The sequence below is a fragment of the Cyanistes caeruleus genome, chromosome 27, assembly GCF_971803275.1.
Source record: "Cyanistes caeruleus chromosome 27, bCyaCae1.hap1.1, whole genome shotgun sequence".
NCBI lineage: Eukaryota > Metazoa > Chordata > Aves > Passeriformes > Paridae > Cyanistes > Cyanistes caeruleus.
Genome location: NC_141727.1, coordinates 4,787,974 through 4,810,820, shown reverse-complemented (window position 1 = coordinate 4,810,820; position 22,847 = coordinate 4,787,974). Strand labels below are relative to the sequence as shown.

The 22,847-nt window shown below is 40.5% G+C and overlaps 2 protein-coding genes and 1 long non-coding RNA gene across 4 annotated transcripts in view; 2 read left to right on the top strand and 1 right to left on the bottom strand.

Moving 5' to 3' along the window:
• LOC147649215 (uncharacterized) overlaps positions 1–12,620 on the bottom strand; it is a 13,225-nt gene extending 605 nt beyond the window's left edge. The window contains exons 1-2 of the long non-coding RNA XR_015279506.1: positions 12,546–12,620; positions 4,154–4,255 (exon numbers count right to left, since the gene is read on the bottom strand). This is a non-coding gene — a long non-coding RNA (uncharacterized LOC147649215). The remainder of the gene's footprint in view (positions 1–4,153; positions 4,256–12,545) is intronic.
• On the top strand, positions 10,529–13,907 carry HOXB8 (homeobox B8). Of its 2 annotated transcripts, none has more exons than XM_086864323.1 (2): positions 10,529–11,174; positions 12,460–13,907. In XM_086864323.1, the coding sequence occupies exons 1-2, from the start codon at positions 10,754–10,756 to the stop codon at positions 12,765–12,767; spliced, it is 729 nt and encodes a 242-aa protein (XP_086720449.1). In that variant the 5' UTR covers positions 10,529–10,753; the 3' UTR covers positions 12,768–13,907. The 2 variants fall into 2 exon arrangements, with proteins under 2 accessions (XP_086720449.1, XP_086720450.1); XM_086864324.1 differs by having other exon boundaries at positions 10,754–11,174; positions 12,463–12,767.
• A 1,909-nt stretch (positions 13,908–15,816) lies between these two features.
• Positions 15,817–20,885, top strand: HOXB7 (homeobox B7). The gene is made up of 2 exons (XM_086864325.1): positions 15,817–16,341; positions 19,739–20,885. The coding sequence occupies exons 1-2, from the start codon at positions 15,942–15,944 to the stop codon at positions 19,990–19,992; spliced, it is 654 nt and encodes a 217-aa protein (XP_086720451.1). The 5' UTR covers positions 15,817–15,941; the 3' UTR covers positions 19,993–20,885.
• Positions 20,886–22,847: the final 1,962 nt, after the last annotated feature.

The window sequence follows — 22,847 nt, the reverse complement described above, 5'->3', positions numbered from 1 at the left end:
AAGAGAAAAAAGAGAGAAAAAAAGAGGAAAAAGAGAAAAAAAAGAGAAAAAAGAGAAAAAAAAAGAGAAAAAAGAGAGAAAAAAAAAGATAAAAAAGAGGGGGAATGTAAATTATTTTGGAGAGGGGGAAAAAATAAAACAACAACAAAAAAAAAGAAGTAGAAGAACTCCCCCCTCCAAACTTATTCCTAACTTTTTAGAGGAAAAATGGGATTTTTCTAGTTTGAAAAATAATAATAATAATAAAAAAAAAATAAAAAAATTAAAGAAAAGCCACAAAAAAATAGAAAAATATTAAAAAAAACCCCAAACTACCTTAGTGGAGCTATCAGGGAGGGTTTTTAGCTCTAGATATTTATAATTTATTGTGAATTTCCGACTTTTCCTGGAGCTGCTGCAGAGATAAAAACTCCAATCTCAACCCGGCTATTTTTAATTAATTTTTTTTAATTATTAATATTATTATTATTATTAATTATTCCTTTTCCTTTATATAAATATTATTTTTTTTTAATTTTTTTTTTTTATTTTATTTTTAAATACTTGAATCTCGCCGGGTTTGGGTTTTTTGGGATGGGAATTCCAGCCGGGAATTTTTGGGATTTTATCTCTGCCAGGTCCCGGCTCTGGTTTTTTTTTTGGGGGGGAAAAGGGGAGGGAGGGGGAGGGGAAAAAGTGGAATTTTGGGTGTTTTTTGTGTTTTGTGACCCCCCGTGTTTGGTGCTCGTGTTTCTGTCGGTGCCGGAGCTCGTTTTTCTCTCTCTGATGTGGCTTTTTTTGGGGAGTTTTGTGTTATTTTTTAAATTTTTTTAAATTTTTTTTGGTGTTTTTTTTAAGAGTTTTGCGGTCTGGAAAAAAAAAAAAAAAACCCAGCCCAAAAAAAAAAAAAAAGTGGAAGAATGGAAATAAATCTGAGTGTTTCAAATAATTTTTTAATTTGAGGTTTTGGAGGGGATGGCGGCTCAAATAGGGGAGAGGGAGGGGGAAAAAATCAAAAAAAACCCTTAAAAAAAACCCAAACCCTCAAAAAAAACCCCCAAAAAAACCCCAAAACCCCCCTAAAAACCCTGCCCAAACAAAACCCAAAACCCCCCAAAAATCCCCAAAAAACCCCAAAAATTTCCCCCCAAAAAACCCTCAAAAATCTCCCCCAAAAAACCCCAAAGAAAACCCAAAAAAACTCCCCCCAAAAAACCCAAAAAGCCCCAAAAATCTCAAAAAAATCCCCCAAAACCCTCCCAAAAATCCCCCCCAAAAAAACCCCAAAAAAACTCCTCAAAAGACCCCAAAAAAATCTCCCAAAAAATCCCCCCCAAACTCGCCCCAAAATCCCCCCAAACCCCAAAGAAATCCCGCAAAAAAAACCCAAAAAAACCCCAAATCCCCCCAAAAAAACCCCAAAAAATCCCCCCAAGAAAACCGAAAAATCCCAAAGAAAACCCCAAAAAATCCCCCCCAAAAAACAATAAAAATTCCCCAAAATACCCAAAAAAATGCCCCCAAAAATCTTCCCTAAAACCCAAAAAAATCCTCAAAAATCCCCCCAAAATTCCCCCAAAAAACCAAAAATCCCCCCCCAAACCCCCCAAAAAACCCCAAAAAATCCCCCAAAAATCCCCAAAAAATCCGAAAAAAATCCCCCCAAAAACCCCCCCAAAAATCCCAAAAAAATCCCAAAAAAATCCCCAAAAAATCCCAAAAAAATCCCCAAAAAATCCCCCAAAAAATCCCCAAAAAATCCCCCAAAAAATCCCCCCCACAACCCCCGAAAAAAAACCCCAAAAAATCCCCAAAGAATCCCCAAAAAATCCCCCAAAAAATCCCCCAAAAATCCCATAAAATCCCCAAAAACCCCAAAAATCCCCCCCAAAACCCCCGGAAAAATCCCTCCAAAAATCTCCCCAAAATCCCATAAAATCCCCAAAAACCCCAAAAAACCCCCCAAAAATAAAAAAAAAAATCCCAAAACCCCCCCCAAAATCCCCCAAAAACCCAAAAAATCCCCCCCAAACCCCCGAAAAAACCCCAAAAAATCCCCAAAAAATCCCCCCAAAAATCCCCAAAAAATCCCATAAAATCTCCCCAAAAAATCCCCCCAAAACACCCCAAAAAACCCCCAAAAAATCCCCAAAAAATCCCCAAAAAACCCCCGAAAAATCCCCAAAAAAATCCCAAAAAAATCCCATAAAATCCCCAAAAAACCCCAAAAATCCCCCCCAAAACCCCCCAAAAAAACCCAAAAAAAATCCCAAAAAAATCTCAAAAAAATCCCCAAAAAATCCCCCCAAAAACCCCAAAAATGTCATTTTTTTTTGCTTATCTGAAGGAACCAGCCCCGATCTGTTTCCAGTCCCGGCTGAATTTTATCAGCGGAGCCGGAGCTGCTCTGGCAGCAGCGATAGGAACATTTTTTTGCAGATTTTTCATTTTTTTTTCCTCTTTTTTGGTTTTTTTTTTCCTCTCCTCTTCCCCCTCCCCATCCCGAGATAAAACCCGAGAGCTGCTCTGAAATTTCCGCCTTTCCAAAACCTCTTAAAAAGGGTTAAAAATTAAAAAAAAAATTCAAATTTTCTCTTCCCCCCTCGGTGATAAATCGGAGCTGAAGGGTTTGGAGTGAATTCCCCAGAAAATTTGGAATTTTTTTGGGTTTAAATTTAAATTTTTATATTTTTTTCCGCTTAAACTTTGCTGGTTTCAAACTTTCCATCTCAAATTTAACCCTTCTGCTGCCGGAGAGATTCCGACACCACCAAACTTCGCCTTTAAAAACCGAAATTTTTAAAAAAAAAATCCGATTTTTGAGGCGTTTTTCAGCCGAGAGGTGGAATTTCTTAAAATTCTGATTTATTTAAAAATTAAAATTAAATTATTAAATTAAATCAAATGGTTGAGGAAAGATTTTTGGAGCTGGGAGGAATTTGTTTTTTTTTTTCCAGGTCTGATTCTTCTCGAGGATGGGCGAATTCTTCATTTCTCCAAAAGGATTTGCCAAAAATTCCTCAATATTTTAATTTCCAGGAGTTTTTCCAGGACTTTCTCCACGTTTTAGGCCACAGGGATTTAAAAACGAGTTTGATTTTTTGTTTTCCTCGCTTAGATTTGTGGTAAAGAGCGGATATTTTTAAGAGGTTCTTTGAAAAATAGAAATGAAATGTTAGCTGATTTTAATAGGAAATGCGCTTACTTTAAAAAAAAATTAAAAAAACTTAAAAAAGGGAGAAAAAAAATTAAAAAAAATAATAAAAAATAATAATAAAATGTCGGAAAATTTTTTGTTTTCTGTAGCATCAACCCGGATGTATTTTCCAGAGATGTTTTAATGCTCCAGAATAAAAACGGAATTTAGAACAAATCTGTTCATTGTGTTCTGCTTCCCCCCAAAATTCCAGAATTTTCCCCCGTTTTCCTTTCCTGGGTTTTTTTTCTTTCTGGCTTTGGGTTCGGGTTTAAAAAAAACCCCAAAAATTCGGGTCAGAAGTGGAGAAAATTGCACCGAAATGCCCCAAAATTGGGGATTTTTAATGAATATTCTCGTTAATTCGGAAATCGCAGCTGGAGAATCTCGGGATGCAATTCCCGATTATTCCCTGATTTATTTTTTTTTTTTATTTTGAGGTTTAATCTCTTTATTCCCTTTTCTTCCGAGGAAAAACTTGGCTGGAGAAAGGGGAAAAACACACACACAAAAAAAATCAAAATAACCCAAAAACCCCTCAAATAACCCCCAAAAACGGCAAAAAACTCTCAAAAAAACCAAAAAATCCCCCCAAAAACCCAAAAAAACCAAAAAAATCCCCAAAAAACCCCCCAAAAAACCGCAAAAAAATCCCAAAAAAACCCAAAAAAACCCAAAAAATCCCCCAAATAACCCCCCAAAAACGGCAAAAAACTCTCAAAAAAACCAAAAAATCCCCCCAAAAAATAAAAAAAACCAAAAAAACAAAAAAAAAACCCGAAACCCCCCCAAAAACCCAAAAATCCCCCCAAAAAACCGCAAAAAAATCCCCAAAAAAACCCCAAAAAAACCCAAAAAAACCTCAAAAAAACCCCAAAAAATCCCAAAAAACCAAAAAAATTAAAAAGAAAAACCAAAATAACCAAAAAACCCCAAATTCCCCCAAAAAAACCCCAAAAGAAAGCGGGGAAACCTCACCCCGCTGTCCCATCTTGGCATCGCCTCTCACGATTCCATCTTTTTCCAAGCGCAATTCCCGGGATTCCCTCTCGAAATTCCATTTATTGCTCATGAAACAGCCTGGAAAAGCGGTTTGATATTTTAAATAAATTCAAATAATTAAGGCCAAAGGAATAAAACCCCTAAAAAACGGCGAGTCCCGCTCAGTCCCAGCAGGAAAGGAGAAAAAGAACCCAAAAAAAATCCTCTTTTTTCCACTAATTTTTAACATAATGGGCCGCTCTAAAGGGTAATATTTCACTTCTTAAAAGGGAATTAAATAAAAGGAAAATAAAGAAAAAAAAAAATTCCTTTCTTTTGGGACGGCTCTGAAAAGAAAACAAAAGATTTTTTTTTTTTTTGGTTGTTTTTTTTTGGGGGGGGAGTTTAAAGTGGAAAAAAGAGAAAAAAGGGAAGGAACTTGTGATAAAAAAAAAAAAGAAAAAAAGGGAAATTCAGTGCAGAGCGCTGCAATAAAAGAATATGACCGCTATAAAAGTTTATTGGGTATAAATTTGTGAAGGTTAAGGAACTGAGCGGCTGTAAAGGAAACAGGGCAAGAAAACTTTCAGGAACTCCTAAATTACTCCAAGGAGTTGGGAATGTGGGGAAGCCCAGCTCGTGTTTCTGCTTCGCTCAAGGAGTTCCCCCGGATTCTTTTAATTGGATTTTTTTCATTATTATTTTTTATTTATTTTTATTCTTATTTTGTATTTTTATTCTTTTTTTTTATTTTATTTTTTATTTTATTTTTATTTTTTATTTTTATTTTTTCTTCTTATTTTTTCTTTTTATTCTTATTCTTATTCTTATTCTTATTCTTATTTTTTATTTATTTTTATTCTTATTCTTGTTCTTATTCTTGTTCTTATTCTTGTTCTTATTCTTGTTCTTATTCTTGTTCTTGTTCTTATTCTTATTCTTATTCTTATTCTAATTCTTATTCTTATTTTTATTTTTATTTTTATTTTTATTTTTATTCTTATTCTTATTCTTGTTCTTATTCTTGTTCTTATTCTTATTCTTATTCTTATCCTTATTCTTAATTTTTATTTATTTTAATTTTTATTCTTGTTCTTATTCTTGTTCTTATTCTTATTCTCATTCTTATTTTAATTTTATTTTTTATTTATTTTAATTTTTATTCTTGTTCTTATTCTTATTCTTGTTCTTATTCTTATTCTTATTCTTATTCTTATTCTTATTCTTATTCTTATTTTTTATTTATTTTTATTTTTATTCTTGTTCTTATTCTTATTCTTATTCTTATTCTTATTCTTATTCTTATTTTATTTTTTATTTATTTTAATTTTTATTCTTATTCTTATTCTTATTCTTATTCTTATTCTTATTCTTATTTTTTTATTTATTTTAATTTAATTTTAAATTTTTCCCCCTTTTCTTCCCTTTTTTTTTAAAACTTTTCCCCTTTCCCCCCCATTTTTTTTTAAAACTTTCCCCCCTTTTCTTCCCTTTTTTTTTTAAACTTTCCCCCTTTTCTTCCCCTTTTTTTTTAATTTTTTTCCCCTTTTCTTCCCTTTTTTTTTTTAAACTTTTCCCCTTTCCCCCCCATTTTTTTTTTAAACTTTTCCCCTTTCCCCCCTATTTTTTTTTCCCTTTTAAAACAATTCCAGGCACACAAAAAAAAACCCAAAAAAAAATCAAAACAACGCTCGCACTCAACTCGTGGCGAGACGTCTGGGGAAGCTTTTTATGACTTTCCAACCCCCCCGGGCTCGAGGAGGAGCAGAATGAGCGATTGTTCACTCTCGGAATTTGAAACAATAACGCTTTTCAAAAAAAAAAAAAAAAGAACCCAATTCTCTTCTTTTATCCTTTTTTTTTATTGCCGCACTTTGAGAAAACTCCAAAAAAAATAAAATTAAAAAAAATCTTTTTTTTTCCTCTTATTTTCCCTCGTTTATTTTTATTTTTAGATAATTTTTTTTTTAATTTTTGCTGTTTCGCCCATAGGGAGAGGAGGGGGGATTTGTTGTTTTTTGATGGTTTTATACTTTATTTTTATATTTTTTTTTAAGATTTATTTTCATTTCTTTCTGCAGTTCCGAGCGAGGGCGCGAGGTGGAGACGTCGCTCCACGTTAGAGCCTCCCTCAGTAAAATATTGGGTTAATTTTGGCCTTTTTAACCATTTTAAAGCTTTTCTTAATTTTTTTTTCCCATCCAGGATAAATTATCTGAAGCAGGGAAAAAAAATAAAGGAAAAAAAATTTTAGAAAAGGGACGATTTCTGCTTAAAAAGAGGATTTAAAAATTAATTTAAAATTTTTAAAAGCGCCCGGTTTTGTTTTCTGCTGCTCTGGATGAGAGGAAAAAAGATGAAATTACCCCAAACTTCGCAGATTTAATTTTGCAGGGCTGGAAAAACAGAGCGGAGCGAAGATTTCGAGGAGAAAAAGATGCTCAAAACCGGGATAATTTTATTTTTCCCCCATTCTGCCGATTATCTGCGCTCTCCCAGCTCGATATTTTATATTTTAGAACCCCAGGAAAAAGCAAAAATAAAACAAAAAAAAAACCCCGAACCCAACCGTGCAAGGGAAAAAAAGGATTTTTTAGAAAATTAGGGGAAAAAAATCAGAAATTAGAAAAAATTAGGAATTTTTAGGGGTTTTTTTTAGAAGTTAAACCCATTTCTGGCTCCATTTCTGCTGCGGCCGCTTCTGATTTTTTCTCTTCAATTCTTGGCTTGAGCAGCTTTAAAAATCTTCTTTTAAAAACGTCAGAAAGGAGGAAATGAACCCAAAATGCTCCTAAAAAAACCGAGATTTGGGGTTCTCAGAAATGCACCCCAAAAACCGGCAACTTTCAACTCCTCCTCTTCACTTCCTCCGAATTACCAGGCAAAAATTAATAATAATTACAATAAATAAAAATCCTTCCGATGTTGGAATTCTTCCCCTGCAAAGGTCGGCGATAATTTCAAAATAATTTCAAAAGTTTTCACCCGAATCGGCACAAACGGGTTCGGTTTTTGGGTTTTTTTTGGGTTTTTTTGGTGTTTTTTGGGGTTTTTTGGGGGGTTTTTTGGGGGTTTTTTGGGTTTTTTTTCCTCAAGTTCCGTCAGAAACCGCTCCAGATGCTGAGAAAAAAAATGAAAAATGAATAAAAATCAAGATTTTGGGTGAGGATGGAACAATTCGGAGCCGCGGGAGGCGGCGAGGGGTGGAAATTTTGTTTTTAAGAGGTGAAGTTTCAGCATCTCCAGCGGCACCAGATGAAATACGAGCGCCAGCAGAAATAAATGAGGGAGATGAAGAAAAATCTCGCCCCTGTGCATTGGGAGAGAGGCAGAAACACAAAACTTGGGCTTTACCTGGGAAATTATTTCGGCTTTAATTTCCTTTATTTTTTAAATTTTTTTTAATGTATTTTTTAATTTTTTAATATATTTTTTAAATTTTTTAATATATTTTTTAAATTTTTAAATATATTTTTTAATTATTTTTAATATATTTTTTATTTTTTAATATATTTTTAATTATTTTTAATATATTTTTTAATTTTTTAATATATTTTTTAATTTTTTTAATATATTTTTTAATTTTTTAATATATTTTTTAATATGTTTTTCAATTTTTTTAATATATTTTTCAATTTTTTTAATATATTTTTTTCAATTTTTTTAATATATTTTTTAATTTTTTCCCCCCTCCTTTTTTATGATTTTCTAATAAATCTTCCCTCCTCTGGGTGTTTATAAATTACCTCGGACACCCGGCCCCGCTCGGGTTTTCCTTGGAATATTTTCCTTTCATCGGGAAAATTTAGGATTTAAGGATCAGCCACCGATTTCTAAGGAATCTCTGAATTTCCAGCCCTAAAAAAAACCCTCCCGCACTTGATAAAAATCTTCAATTCCACCAGCAAACTTATTTTCCTGGAAATTCCTGGTTTTTCCCCCTTTTTTTTTCCCAAACTTCCCGCCTCTAAAAGCAGGAAAAACTTCTAAAAAAAATCACTTTACTCCATCCCATCTTCATTTTAATTTTTTTTTCCTCACTTTCCCCCCTTTTTATTTTGAATATTCCCCACTCCGAGTCGCAAATCTCTATTTAATTCCCCATTTTCGGGTTGGTTTTTTTGTTTTTTTGGTTTTTAATGTTGAGAGATGAAACCCGAATCTGTTAAAAACAATAAAAGTGAGGAGGGAAAGGAGAAAAAAAAAAAGAAAAAAGGAAAATGTTAACTCGTCTTTTAGAGGGGCGAAAAAAAAAAACCTTAATTATAGCGCTGCAAGTGCTCCAGCAGCAATAATTACTGGAAAAAAACCTCTTAGACTCGGCTGAAATTACCCCTCCGCAAAATAAAAGAAGCGTATTTACTTAAATTATTTCTCTAAGGATGGGTTTAAAGTTTTATTCCGTTGCTATCTTTGTTTTTTTTTCCTCCCTTTCCCTTTTTTTTTCGCCTCCCTCCGGCTCCTGCACGTCCCCACTGATGGATTTTGGGGTTTTTTTATTCAAAAAAAGCAGGAAAATCGGGATATTTCAGCTTTTCCCCTCTTTTTTCCGCGCGGTGGAGGTTGGATTTTATTTGTGGGGTGGAGGGGGGAAGGAGCAGAACCCCCCGAAATTCGGATTTCTCCAACCCCGCCGGGATGGGAAAAAATCAGAAACTTAAGCGGGGAGAAAAAAATAATAATAATAATAATTAAAAATTAAATAATTGAGCTAGAAAAGAGAGGATTGGAGGCTGGAAAAGGCTGGGAAAGGCTGGGAAAGGCTGGAAAAGGCTGGAAAAGGCTGGAAAATTGTGAGGGGTTTTGAGGGGAGCGCTGGGGCTCAGGATTTGGGCTGGGAGGGTTCGGAATCGTTATTAGCCGGGTAATATTTGCTGAGTGCGAGAATTGAATTTCCAAATCTACCCCCTGTGTGTTCTGGAGGTGGAAAATTGCAGCGCTGGCATCCGAGGGGCAACTTTTGGCTCGGTTGTTACCAAAAAAAAGCCAATAAAAGGGGAAGGTTTGCTCGGGTTTGGGGTTTTTTTTGGGGGGAAAAAATGAAAATTAAATTATTTAAAATAAAATAAAATTAAGTGGAAGTTTTTGGGGGAGAGAGGGAAGGTTTTTCCTGCTCTGGAGGTGATCAGAGCCTCGATATTTTGAGTTTCCGATGATCCCCGAGCAAGTCCTGGGTGCGGGAGGAGGAGGAGGAGGAGGAGGAGGAGGGAGGGAGGGAGGGAGGGAGGGAGGAGGAGGCAGCCAGGGCGAGCCGCGCAAAACTCGATGTTCTAGATGAAAAACTCTAATGATTTTTAATTCAATATTGACACCTCCGCACCTCGCCGCGGCCGCGGAAGGCTCCAATGGAAAACTCCGCTTTTATAGCGCTGGAGGAGCGGAATCGTAAAACCCTTAACGGCTTTTTATGTCGTGCGGTATAAACAACAACAACATCCCCGGCTTTATGGCGTTTTATAGTTTGTTAAACAGTTTACAGCCTTTTTTGGGGCTATTACAAACGCAATTCCCTTCATGCGATAGTTAAACCTTTATCAATAATAAGGAAATTGATCATTAAAATGTTAAATATGACTACCTCGTTTGTTTTAAAATATGTTTAGGGTAAGAAGCTGTATGATTTGATAACTTGTATTAAAATACCAATTACATTTATAGGACCTTTTAAAACTGGTAGCAATTAAATCGTGTTCTTTTACAGTTTTCCAAAGCGACCCTGACATTTAAAAAGGCTAAAACTGCCTCGTTAAAATTTCGAAATTAACGACAGCCAGCGCTCCTCTTTAATTTTCCAACACTCCCCAAAAATCAATCTTTTGGGTGGTCTAGGTACGTGATTTGTTGTGAGGCGAGCGATATCTCATTAATGTAGGTAGTTAAACATATTTAATCCGTATATTCACCCCACCTCCTTCTCCCTTCCCCTCTCCCTCCCTCTCCCGCTCCCCCTCGCTCGCTTTTCCTTCTTTATTCTCTCACACTCTTCCTTTCACAATCATGCGGTGCAGAGTCCGTGTGGAGTAAGGAGAAGCCAATAGGATGAGGTTTTGGTAATAGATGCAAATGATCATGAAAAGACACTGCAAAATATGAAACAACTCATTTGCGCTGAAGTAAATCACTGAAAACTGTTTATGAACTGGCATCTCTTCTTGGAAATGTAAAGCGAGAACTCTTTAAGTGGCGATTTTTTTTTTTTTTTTTTTTTTTTTTTTTTTTGGTAAGGGGTGGGGGGGGAGGAAAGAATTCAATATCATGCAGGCTTAGAGTTTTGATTATATCCTCCTTTTATATTCCTGGAAATCACAAAGTGTCGTTGCTTAGCATCTTAGCGCTTTCTTTTTTTTTTTTTTTATTAATTTTTTTTTTTTTTTTTTTTTCTGGCTAATAGATTCCCGTGGTTTGGTTTGTTGTTGTTGTGAGGGTGATTTTTTTTTTTAATATATTTTTTTAATATAATTTTTTAATATAATTTTTTTTTTTTAATATATTTTTTTTTTCCTGGGGAAGACAAAAAAAAAAGAAGGGAAACAACAACAACAACAACAACAACAAAAAAAACAACCCTCAAACAACAAACCTCTTATTGAAATTAAAATGAGCTCCTATTTTGTCAACTCACTCTTCTCCAAATACAAAACCGGCGACTCCCTGCGCCCCAATTATTATGACTGTGGCTTCGCTCAGGATCTGGGGGGCAGACCCACCGTGGTGTACGGACCCAGCGCGGGGGGCACCTTCCAGCACCCACCCCAAATCCAGGAATTCTACCACGGAGCCTCGTCTCTCTCCAGCTCCCCGTACCAGCAGAACCCGTGCGCCGTGGCTTGCCACGGGGACCCCGGCAACTTCTACGGCTACGAGCCCCTGCAGAGGCAGAGCCTGTTCGGGGCGCAGGAGCCCGAGCTGGTGCAGTACACCGACTGCAAACTCGCCGCCAGCGGCCTCGGAGAGGAGGCGGAGAGCTCCGAGCAGAGCCCTTCTCCCACCCAGCTCTTCCCCTGGATGCGACCGCAAGGTGAGGAGAAAACGGGAAGGACGCCCCCAGAAAGTCGCCCCCCACCTCTCCTCCCCAAGTCCGGCCACCCCCTTTGGGGTTTTTTTTTTTGTTATCGTTTCTTTTTTTTTCACCCTCTTTCCTGCCCCTCTCTCTGTCTTTGCTCGCTTTCTTTCTTTCGCTGCCTTTTTCTTCCCCCCGGTGACTGTATTTTACTGCTTTATGGGGGTAAACTTTTGCACTTGTAAATTGCTTTATAGTTTAATTACCCTGAAGGAGACCTTTTCTTCTGGGGGCTGAGCGAGCCGGGCTTTCTGTGGAAGGAAGCGTCCTTAAAGTTTATGGCACTTTTATAGCCTTAAAAAGCCTCTTCATTTTTGTTTGGGGCTGGATTCGGGATCGTGCTGCCGCCTCTCTCCGGGGCTTTTCACTCGTTTGAAATTTGGGGGGTTTGGGGGTTTTATTTTGGGGGGTGGGGGGGGTCCCGTCCAGCCGGGCTGGGGGTGACAATCAGTGAGCAAAGCGCATCTCCAGCCGGGCTGCTCGGGGTGGGCTGAGAGCGAACCAACCCCCCCTCCTTTTCCCTTTTCCCTTTTCCCTTTTCCCCTTTTCCCTTTTCCCTTTTTCCTTTTTCCTTTCCCTTTTCCCTTTTTCCTTTTTCACTTTTTCCTTTTTCCCTTTTCCCCTTTCCCCTTTTCCCTTTTCCCCTTTCCCCTTTCCCCTTTTCCCCTTTCCCTTTTCCCTTTTCCCTTTTCCCTTTTCCCTTTCCCCTTTTCCCTTTTCCCTTTTCCCCTTTCCCTTTTCCCTTTTCCCCTTTCCCTTTTCCCTTTTCCCTTTTCCCTTTTCCCTTTTCCCTTTCCCTTTCCCCTTTTCCTCCAGAACCCCTCTGGAACATCCCGGCTTCCCGCGGGAAAGGAAAACCTTTTTTATTATATATTTTTGTTTTTTTGAGGTTTTTTTGAGGTTTTTTTGAGGTTTTTTTTTGAGGTTTTTTTGAGGGTTTTTTGAGGGTTTTTTTGAGGTTTTTTTGAGGTTTTTTTTGAGGTTTTTTTGAGGTTTTTTTTGAGGTTTTTTTGAGGTTTTTTTTGAGGTTTTTTTGAGTTTTTTTTGAGTTTTTTTGAGGTTTTTTTTGAGGTTTTTTTGAGGTTTTTTTGAGGTTTTTTTTGGTTTTTTTTGGGGGGGGAGGGAGGGGGAAGTTTTTTTCCCTGGCTGTTGGTGCCTCTCCCCGCGCCTGTTTTATGTTTCTCTCAACCTCCTTCTCCTCTCCCCCTCCTCTCTCCCACCCCCAACCTTTGCCATCCCCCAGCAGCCGCCGGACGCAGGAGGGGGAGGCAAACCTACAGCCGCTACCAGACGCTGGAACTGGAGAAGGAATTTCTATTTAATCCCTACCTGACCCGCAAACGGAGGATCGAGGTCTCGCACGCCCTGGGATTGACAGAGAGGCAGGTCAAAATCTGGTTCCAGAACAGGAGGATGAAATGGAAAAAGGAGAACAACAAAGACAAGTTTCCCAGCAGCAAATGCGAGCAGGAGGAACTGGAAAAACAGAAAATGGAAAGAGCCCAGGAGGTGGATGAGGAAGGGGAAGCACAGAAGGCGGACAAGAAATAAAAGGGATTTTGAGGACTGAAAAGGCAAGCGCTGCTGGGCTGGAAGAGCCCCCGAGCCCCCCACGTTAATGGTGTGAGGGAGGGCTTGGGGTGGGGGGCGGCGAGGGGTGTGTGGGGTGGTTGGGGAAGGGGGGGGGGGACACAAAAACAAACCAGAAAAAAAAACCACAAAAAAAAAAACAACAAAAGCGTAGAAAAGAGAAAAAAAAAAAAAAACCCAACAACAAGAAGAAAAAAAACCTCCTTTTATTGCTGTAAAACAATATAGCTGTGAGCACCACTTTGCTGATTATCCCTGGGTACAATGAGCAGGGGAGGGATCGGGAGCTCTCCGCTGCTCTTTTTTTTGCCAGTTATTAACTAGTGGTAGTGTAATGCAATAGCTTATGTAAAACATGACTGTGAAATTCTCTCTTTTCTCTTTCTGTCTCTCTCTCTCTCTCTCTTCTTTCCGGGGGCGTGGGGAGGTGGGGGGTGTGGGTTGGTTAACGTAGCTTTCAGCGCTATAGGAGTTACGTGATATTACATTTGTGCACTTTTTTTTTTTTTTAATTATTCTTTTAAAAAAAAAAAAATTGAATTTTTAGTTGGTTATTTCCCAACCCTTTTATTGTTATTATTATTATTATTATTTTTTATTTTGGTTGTGGTTTATCTGTAAGTACCGGAGGTAGCTATCGAGACAAACATCCCAACAACATGAAACTGCCTATTTATGCTGTAGTTATCTCTTCCTCTTCACTTTCCCCTCCTCTTCTTTACCTTGGTTAGCTTTTCTTATTTTTTTTTCTTTTTTTTTTTTTTTTTCCCCAAAATGTCTCTTCAAAAAAAAAAAAAATTAAAAAAAAAGGAAAAAAAAAGGAAAAAAAAAATCCAAGAAAAAAAAAAAAAGCGGCTTTTTTCTCTCCTTTAGTTAGCATGCGCACAGTGAAGCAAGTTGTAAAGTGATCTTTAGGTTAACTGTGAAAAAGAATGTATACTGTATACGTGAATTACTTTATTGGGGCAACTAATGCTATATTTTGTTGTTCTTTCACCACTTTGTTCTATTGTCTAAACCTGGAAGCGGCGGAAGAAAAAAAAAAAAAAAAAAGAAAAAAAAGAAAAAAAAAAAGTTCCAATAAAAGTTTACAAGCCACAATTCCGTGACATCATTCTTTTCGCCCTGCTCCTCTTCCTCCAGCAAGGAAATAAAAAACTCGCATTTCTGTAAGGGACAAAAAGGTAAAAAAAATAAAATTAAAAATCAACTCGGAGGAGCGGCCGGGCCGGGCCGGGGGAGCCGTGGGGAGGGGAAGGGGCCGGGGCGATGCCTCCCCCTCCTCTCCGCCTTCCTGCCGGCTCCTCCAAGCTAACATTTCTTGCATTTCCAATCTGTTTTTTGTCGCTTTTCCCCCTTTTTTTCCCGGCTCCCGGCTGGGGTGTGGGTGAGGAGCTGCTGCTTCCCCTGCCGGGGATGCTCATAACCTTGGGCAAGGAGAAAAGCAGCGCAAACCTCGCACCATTGTCTGCTTTTCCTGCCTGGCTGAGTTATTTTTTATTAATTCCTTTCTCTCTAAACCCTCCCCACCCACCCTCCCCATCCCACCCAACTCGGGACCGCCAAAAAAACAACAAAAAAACCCCAAAACCACCACGACAACAAGAAGAAGAAAAAAAAAAAACCCCGATTCCTGTGGCGGTTTGGGATGGTTTCTGTGCAGAAAGCAAATCAGCCAGCTGCTCAGGTTTGACTTCTGGCTGTAATTGAGCCCCGCAGAAGCGCTGACACGCCAAACAAGGGATCCGAGCGCTCTTTATTTCTCGCAACAAGAAAAGCGAATGCCAGCTCGATACGCGGCTCAAAGCCCGTGGCACTGGAATAAATTAGATATAGAGCTGAATGGCATTTGGGGAGAGAAAAAAAAAAAAAAGACGCCAGAAACTATTAGGTATCAATGAGACATTTGTCTTTTTTTTTTTTTTTTTTTTTTTATTTTTTAGGGGGGTTTGAGGAGGGGGCGAGGGTCAAGGGGGGAGGGGGAGGGAATTATGGACAGTCTGCTGGGAAAAAAAAAATAAAAAAAAAAATAAAAAAAAAAGTAGCCCGGAGCCGAGGAAATGGTGCGAAGGAGGGAAATTTAGACGGGATCAATAAAGGGATAAATAGAGCTCCCTTCCTTTTCCTCCAGCAGAGAGAGACCGAGAGACCCTCGCTGGTTTATCAGCGACGTGCTTGTAACCCCCTCCCAATTTTTAAATTATTTTTATTATATTTTTTATTATTTTTATTATATTCTTATTATATTTTTATTATATTTTTATTATATTTTTACTATATTTTTGTTATATTTTTGTTATATTTTTGTTATATTTCTTTATATTTTTGTTATATTTTTGTTATATTTTTGTTATATTTTTATTATATTCTTATTATATTTTTACTATATTCTTATTCTATTTTTATTATATTTTTCTCCTATTTTTCTCCTATTTTTCTCCTATTTTTCTCCTATTTTTCTCCTATTTTTCTCATATTTTTCTCATATTTTTCTCCTATTTTTCTCCCATTTTTCTCATATTTTTCTCATACTTTTCTCATATTTTTCTCCTATTTTTCTCCCATTTTTCTCATATTTTTCTCATATTTTTCTCATATTTTTATTATATTTTTCTCCTATTTTTCTCCTATTTTTCTCCTATTTTTCTCATATTTTTCTCATACTTTTCTCCTATTTTTCTCATATTTTTCTCCTATTTTTATCATTTCTTATTTTTCCCATTTCCTATTTTTTTTCAAAAAAACCATTTTTCCACCCCCCCTCTCCACTCCCCCCCCCCCTCCCATTCTCTTTCCTCCCCTCTCTCTTGAGCCGAAAACTGATTACAGGTTGCTTATCGACTCCGGTACGATTTCACCCCTTCCAGCAGAGCTGGTGAGGGGGGGGTGGGTTTTATACGGCATCAATTATTTATCATATTTTATAAATCCGGGCGCACAGTCCCGTGCCCCCGAGGAGGGGGCGGCCGGCGATTGGAGCCTCCTCAGCCACGTGCCCGCGCGTCACCGGGGCCGGGAGGAAAAAAAAGGCTCCTTTTTGGTGTAAATCTGGACTCTTAATTCCGTAATATATCACGGTACCTCGTAAAAAACCGACACTAAAACGTCCCGACCTACAAATCACCCGGCCAAATTATGAGTTCATTGTATTATGCCAATGCTTTATTTTCTAAATATCAAGCCGCAAGTTCGGTTTTCCCATCCGGAGTCTTCCCCGAGCAAACTTCTTGCGCTTTCGCCTCCAACACGCAGCGAGCGGGGTATGGGGCCGGATCCACTCCTCCCTTCGCCGCTTCCATGCCCGGGCTCTACTCCAGCGGCAGCTCCGTGCACCCCCAGCCCCCCGGCGTGTACCCCTCGGGTTACGGCCTGGAGCCCGGCTCCTTCAACATGCACTGCTCCCCCTTCGAGCAGAACCTCTCGGTGATGTGCCCGGCAGACGCCTCCAAGCAGAACTGCAGCAAAAACGACCAGAGGGACTCGGATTTGCAAAGCGACAGCAACTTCCGAATCTACCCCTGGATGAGGAGCACAGGTAAGAGCCCGAGGAAGGAGCTCCGGGGGGAGGAGGAGGAGGAGGAGGAGGAGGAAGAGGGGAGGGGGCTTTGGGGGGTGTGGGGAGTGTGAATTATTTGATGGCGTGCGCCGGGGGGTGCTGGGGGCTTTATGACCGGGGGGTGGTGGGGGCTTTATGACCGAGGGTGGTGGTGGTGGGGGGATTGTCCCCATCTCCTTTCATGACGTTTCAGCCAAAATGCGTCTTCAAAAAGAGAGAGGGGTGGGGGGAGAGCCGCACACCCACCCACCCCCTCCCTCTCCCCTCAATCCTCCCCCCAGCCCGGCCGTAAAGCCGCGCTTTTAGCTTGAAATATTCATCGGGGCTGCGTCGGTTTGTCTCGGAGGGGACAGACGGAGGCACAGGAATCGCGGCCAGCCCCTTCTTCTCCTCCTGAACTTCCAGGCTGGAGGCTGTGCAGACCCACAGATGGAGCCGGGGAGCGGGGGGTGAAACTCTTGATGATGGGAGGTGCTTTGAGGGCTCGCCTTGTTTTCCTTTGAGGCGGCCGAAGCTTCACCCGGGAGCCCCTGGCGGTGTCCCGAGCGCTGCGGTGTCGGGAGAGGCAGCGCATCGTTCCCCGCTCCCTGAGAAACCCCCAAAAATCCCGCACCCCCAGCGCTGACAGCCCGGCCGGGATGGGGATGGAGGGAGGGGCGGGCGGAGGGATGGACGGATGGACGGATGGATGGATGGATGGATGGATGGATGGATGGATCAAACTGGTTCCCCTGTCCCCAAACCCTCACGGAAGGCACTTTTGGGGTGCTCAGCGCGGCCCTGCTGGAGCTGGGGGGGCTCCAGGGGCGGCCCCGCAACATCCCGACCCTCCCGGCTGCCTTCAGCGCCCGCCCCGCTCCGTCTCGGGGTATTAACGTCAATTAACAATTAATAAAATTAATAAATATCCCTTTCCTCCCGCTCTGGAGGGGTCCCGGGGCGGTCCCGCTCCCCCCGGGCTGCCCGGAGCGCTCCGGGGCCGGGCTGGGAGCTCCACACCGGGCTCGCCCCTCCTGTTCCGTGTCCATGACCACTCGTGGGGCTGATGGAGCTGTCCGAGGTCACTCGTGGGGCTGATGGAGATGCCCGAGGTCACTCGTGGGGCTGATCGTGGTGTCCATGACCACTCGTGGGGCTCATGGAGGTGTCCATGACCACTCGTGGGGCTGATGGAGCTGTCCATGACCACTCGTGGGGCTGATCGTGGTGTCCATGACCACTCGTGGGGCTCATGGAGGTGTCCATGACCACTCGTGGGGCTCATGGAGGTGTCCATGACCACTCGTGGGGCTGATGGAGCTGTCCATGGCCACTCGTGGGGCTGATCGAGGTGTCTGTGACCACTCGTGGGGCTGATCGAGGTGTCCATGGCCACTCGTGGGGCTGATCGAGGTGTCCATGACCACTCGTGGGGCTGATGGAGATGCCCGAGGCCACTCGTGGGGCTGATGGAGGTGTCCATGACCACTCGTGGGGCTCCTCGCACCCCAAAAGAGGGGGAAAGGCGATGCTGTCCCACCCAGAAGCGGGGGGCACAGCGCGGGCACCCCCTTCCCAAGCCAGACCGTCACCCCGGAGCATCATCCCGGCTCTCCAGGGGCGGAAAAATCCGGGCGAGCTCCTCAGGAGCGCGGCCCGACCTCGCTGGGAAGCGCAGGGAAGAGGGAAAAGAGCGGATTGTGAAGGCAGGAGTTTCCCTCGCACTTCCTCGGTGGTCAGTTCTTTCCATTACCTGCTCCATAACTCATCCGCTTTTACAGTTGATTTATCAAAGACCAAATATTTCTGGTCGTAAACACTTCATCTCTGCTTTTATCCCACTTCAGATTTAAGAAGCCCCCCTACCCTCTCCTCCTTCATCCCGTGTGATGCTGCGAGGATCAGCGCTGGAAAGAGACCAAACCTCAAAAAAAACCCCAAAACAACAAAAAAAACCTGAATGTTCTGAGATCAGCTGAGCCTAAAAGCAGAAAAAAACTCCACTTGGGGGGTAAAAAAGGGGGTCCCGCCCTTCCAGGCCCCCTTTCCCTTCCTGTTCCGATGCCGCCGGTGGAATTTCGAGCAGAGATTGAGTTGTCATCCCCATTCAGCGCTTTATGGCTCTCCCCTCGGCGGATTTTACAACCCGCATTCCACGACCTGCACATTTTTACTTTACAGCTTAACCCGGGCTCTTTTGCCTTTTTTTTCTCTTTTTTTTCCTCTTTTTTTTTCCCCTTTTTTTTCTCTTTTTTTTCTCTTTTTTTCTCTTTTTTTCTCTTTTTTCTCTTTTTTTTCTCTTTTTTTTTTCTCTTTTTTTTCTCTTTTTTTTCTCTTTTTTTTTCTCTTTTTTTCTCTTTTTTTCTCTTTTTTTTCCTCTTTTTTTTTCTCTTTTTTTCTCTTTTTTTTCTCTTTTTTTTTTCTCTTTTCTCTTTTTTTTCCTCTTTTTTTTTTATCTTATTTCCTCTTTTTTTTCTCTTTTTTTTCTCTTTTTTTTTCTCTTTTTTTCTTTTTTTTCCCCCTTTTAATGACTGAATCTTTTCTTCTTCAAGAGATAAAAAAAAGAAAAAATCGAGAGAAAAGGGGGTCGAGTTTGGGAGGGGAAAAAAGGGGAAAAAGGAGAGGATTTGTGGAGGAGAGAGGCCGGGGGCTGCTGCTCCAGGGCAGGAACGCGTTCCACGCCAGATCCGCGCAGATTTTACACCGAGAGATCACAAACAGCAGATTGTAGAATAATTCCCCAATCAGGAATCCAGGAAATGTCGGGTGGAGGGGGAAAATCAGGAGCTGGGCCCTTTCCAAGCCCTGCTGGTGGCCAGCTTGGCGAGCTCTTCACATCCTCATCCTCAAAAATAAAAAAAATCAGCCAGGGGAAGGGGGGAAAAACCCCTCCGAGAGCCCCAGAAATGCCCAAAATGCCCCAAATTCCCTGGAAGGATTAAAATCCTCCCTCACCTGGGGCATCCCGGTGATGCCAGCTTTAGGAGAGGATAAACCCTTGGATTTTTGGAGGTTTGCAGATGTCTCTGCCTCTCCCCGGCTGCGTTTCCTCTCTCATTTCCACCCAAAATATCCCAAATTTCTGGTGTCTGGGTGAAAATTGAGGCAGGAACTCGCCAGTCTGGCCGGGGCAGGAAACTTTGTGAACTTTGTTGTTCGCTCCCAGGCTCGACCGGGACGAGGGGAAATTAAAGCTCGGCTCCTTTGGGGGCTGCGAAAAACCTCAAAAAAGAAGGAAAATCCTCCAAAAAATAATTAAAATTTCATCCCGGGTCTCGCAGGGTTCTTCCTCCGGTGGCGCAGCTCTTGATCCGCGCCACAAAAAGGCAAAAAAAAATCAAATTAAAGCCTCCCAAAACGCTCTGAACTGACCCAAATCTGGGTTTTTTTTTGGCAGGAACGGACAGAAAACGCGGCCGCCAGACCTACACCAGGTACCAAACCCTGGAGCTGGAGAAGGAATTCCACTACAACCGCTACCTGACCCGGAGGAGACGCATCGAGATCGCCCACGCGCTCTGCCTGAGCGAGAGGCAAATCAAAATCTGGTTCCAGAACCGCCGCATGAAGTGGAAAAAAGAAAATAAAACCTCCTGCCCCGGCTCCGGCGGGCAGGAGAAAGCGGACGCCGAGGAGGATGAAGAGGAGTGAAAAAAAAAAAAAGGAGAAAGGAAAAAAAAAAATGGGAAAAAAAAGGAGCGAGGAGAAAAAAAAAAAAAAAAGTTAAAAAATGGGGTGAAAAAAATGAAATAAATTAAAAAAAAAAAAAGACTATATATAAAAATAAATGATAAGCGCATTAATAATTAAACCCCTAGGAGCGATGCGTTGTGTTTGATGACACTGAGGGAAAAAAAAAATACTACCTATATTAAAATGTCATTTTTTTTGTTGTTGTTGTTTTTTGGTCGGTTTTTTTTTGTACAATAGAATATCTACCTATTAAATGTGGCTTTAGACTCGGGATAGACACATTTTATTTCCCTACGTGAGCCTTCCTCTAGCACCAGTAAATTTGTAAAATCTCCCTTTGTACTTCGCTGTGTACTCTATTTTTAATTTTTTTTTTTGGGGGGGAGGGAATATTTTATTTTTTTTTGGGGGGGGTTTTGAAATAACGTGGTCGTGTTTAGCACCTTTAATTTAGAAAAATGTGACCCGAAAAGCCTGAATGCAAATTAAATTTAGCTCGTAGAGTCCTGTACATAATAAGAATTATTATTCCTCCTTCCTCCCCTGGAACCTCTGTGGTTCTTTTCTCCTTGCGATGCTCTTTTTGTCTCTGTGGATATTTTTACCTTCGTTGTCGGAGCCTCTACGGGATAAAAAAAAAATGGGGAAAAAATAATAAAAAATAAGAAAAAAAAAAAAGAAGAGGAATTAATATTGTGCCACGTCAAATGTTGTATATCAAAGTAGCAAATTATTTAATGGCGGCGCGTTGCTATTTTGTTATTATTATTAATTATTATTATTATTATTATTATTTTTTCCTTTGTCTGTGATTATTATTCTTGGAAATAAAGAGGAGATCTCCAATAATCCCCGGAGCGTTGGGTGCTTTCCTCTTGGGTTTATTAAAAACAAGTTTTTTTTGGGCTGGATTTGAAATAAAGGCGATGAAATCTCCTTTTATCCCGATTTATCACCCAAATTTCTCTGCTTTTCCTTTGGGGCGGCCAATCCCGTGAAGATATCGGTGAATTTTGGGGGAGATTTGGCGAATATCCTGAGAAATAATTGAATTTCGGGGTTCTGGAAATGCGGGCTGGGCTCTGTTTCCTCTCCCTATTTCTGAGCGAGGTAAAAACCAACTCAAAAAAAAAAAAAAAGGAATTGAAAAAAACCCAAAAATCTCCCTAAAAAAATTAAAAACCTTCCCGCACCTCGCTTTAATTCTTCTCGTAATTTGGCTCCATTTCTCCGCTCCTTTGGCCATTTCATTTATTTCTTATTTTCTTTTTCAGGTTCTCCCTCCGCCCTTTCATTAACACCAAATAACATCAAGCATCAAAGCGCGAATAAAATTAATTAAAGCAATTAAACGCCGGGGAAGAGGAAGGAGGAGAAGAAGAAAAAAAAAAATAAAAAAAATAAAAAAAAATAAGAATCAAGCGGGGAAAACAAAAGGAGAGGAAATTTAAACGTTTGAGCCTCTCCCCCCTCCACCACCTTTTCCCCGCCCTGTTTGTTGATTTATTTATTTCTTTTGAGGATAAAGAAGAGGAGGATGCTCGGGATTTTTATTCCGGGAGGTGGAGAGGGAAAGAAAATTAAAAAAAAAAAAAAAAATTAATTAAAAAATTAAAAAATTAAAAATAATAAAATTAAATCAATAAAATAATGAATTAAATAAAATAATGGATTAAATAAAAAAAATGAAATAAGCGAAATAATGAAATAAGTAAAATAATGAAATAAGTAAAATAATGAAATAAATAAAATATTTAAATAAATAAAATAATGAAATAAATAAAATAATTAAATAAATAAAATAATTAAATAAATAAAATATTTAAATAAATAAAATAATTAAATAAATAAAATAATAATTTAAAAAATTAATAATGGTGATGGTAATAGTACTAATAATAGCAATAATAGTGATAATAATAATAATAAACTATATATACACATTAAAAAAAAAAAACCGGAATAAACCCAAATAAAACCCCCAAAAACATGAACAGAAAAACACCCCAAAAACCCCAAAATCAACCCAAAAAAACCCCAATTCTGGGAGTTCTGGGAGGATTTGGCGGTGGCAGCTCCGCTCCTTCCTCACCTCCCACCACCCCCAGATGTTTTCCTGCCCTCGGGGGGGTTTTTTTTTCCTCTCCCCCCAAAAACTCAAGCGCCCCCTCGGGGTTCTGAGCGCCCCTAAATTCCCTCCTGGCGCTCCCCGGTGATGGGAATCCCGAATTATTTAAAACATCCCGAAATTCCCATTTGGAGGGGGGAAAATCCAGGAGAAAAGGGGGAAAAATTCCATTTTTTTTTCAAATTTTTTACCTCCCCCTCCCATCTCTGCAGCCCCGAGGCTGAGGAAGGGGTTCGGAGGGGGGGTGGAAATGAATAAATATAGAGAAAAATAAAAGAGATTCCAGAATTTTCCCCTCTCTCTCCCTCTCCTGGACCCCTGGAGCTGCTCCCATCCCCCCCCCGGGCAGGACCCCTTGGGGGGGGCAGCGGGAATCCAGGAGAATTCCAGGGAAAATGGGGAAAAAACCGGGATTTAATTTAATTTAATGGGGCAGGGGGGGAGCGTTGGGAACCCCAAAACCCCTGGGGACACCGAGGGGACACCGAGGGGACACCGAGGGGTCCCGGGGGGGCTTTGGCAGCGGGGACCCCTCCCCAAAACCCCTCTCCATCCCCAACCGCGCTTTTCCTGCTTTTATTTCACCCCCAAAACCTCATTTCAACCTAAAAAAAAATCCCCATTCCGCCTCCTTTTGCCCCTTCCAGCCTCAAAAGTGCCAATTTTGACCCAAAAAAGGGGGGAT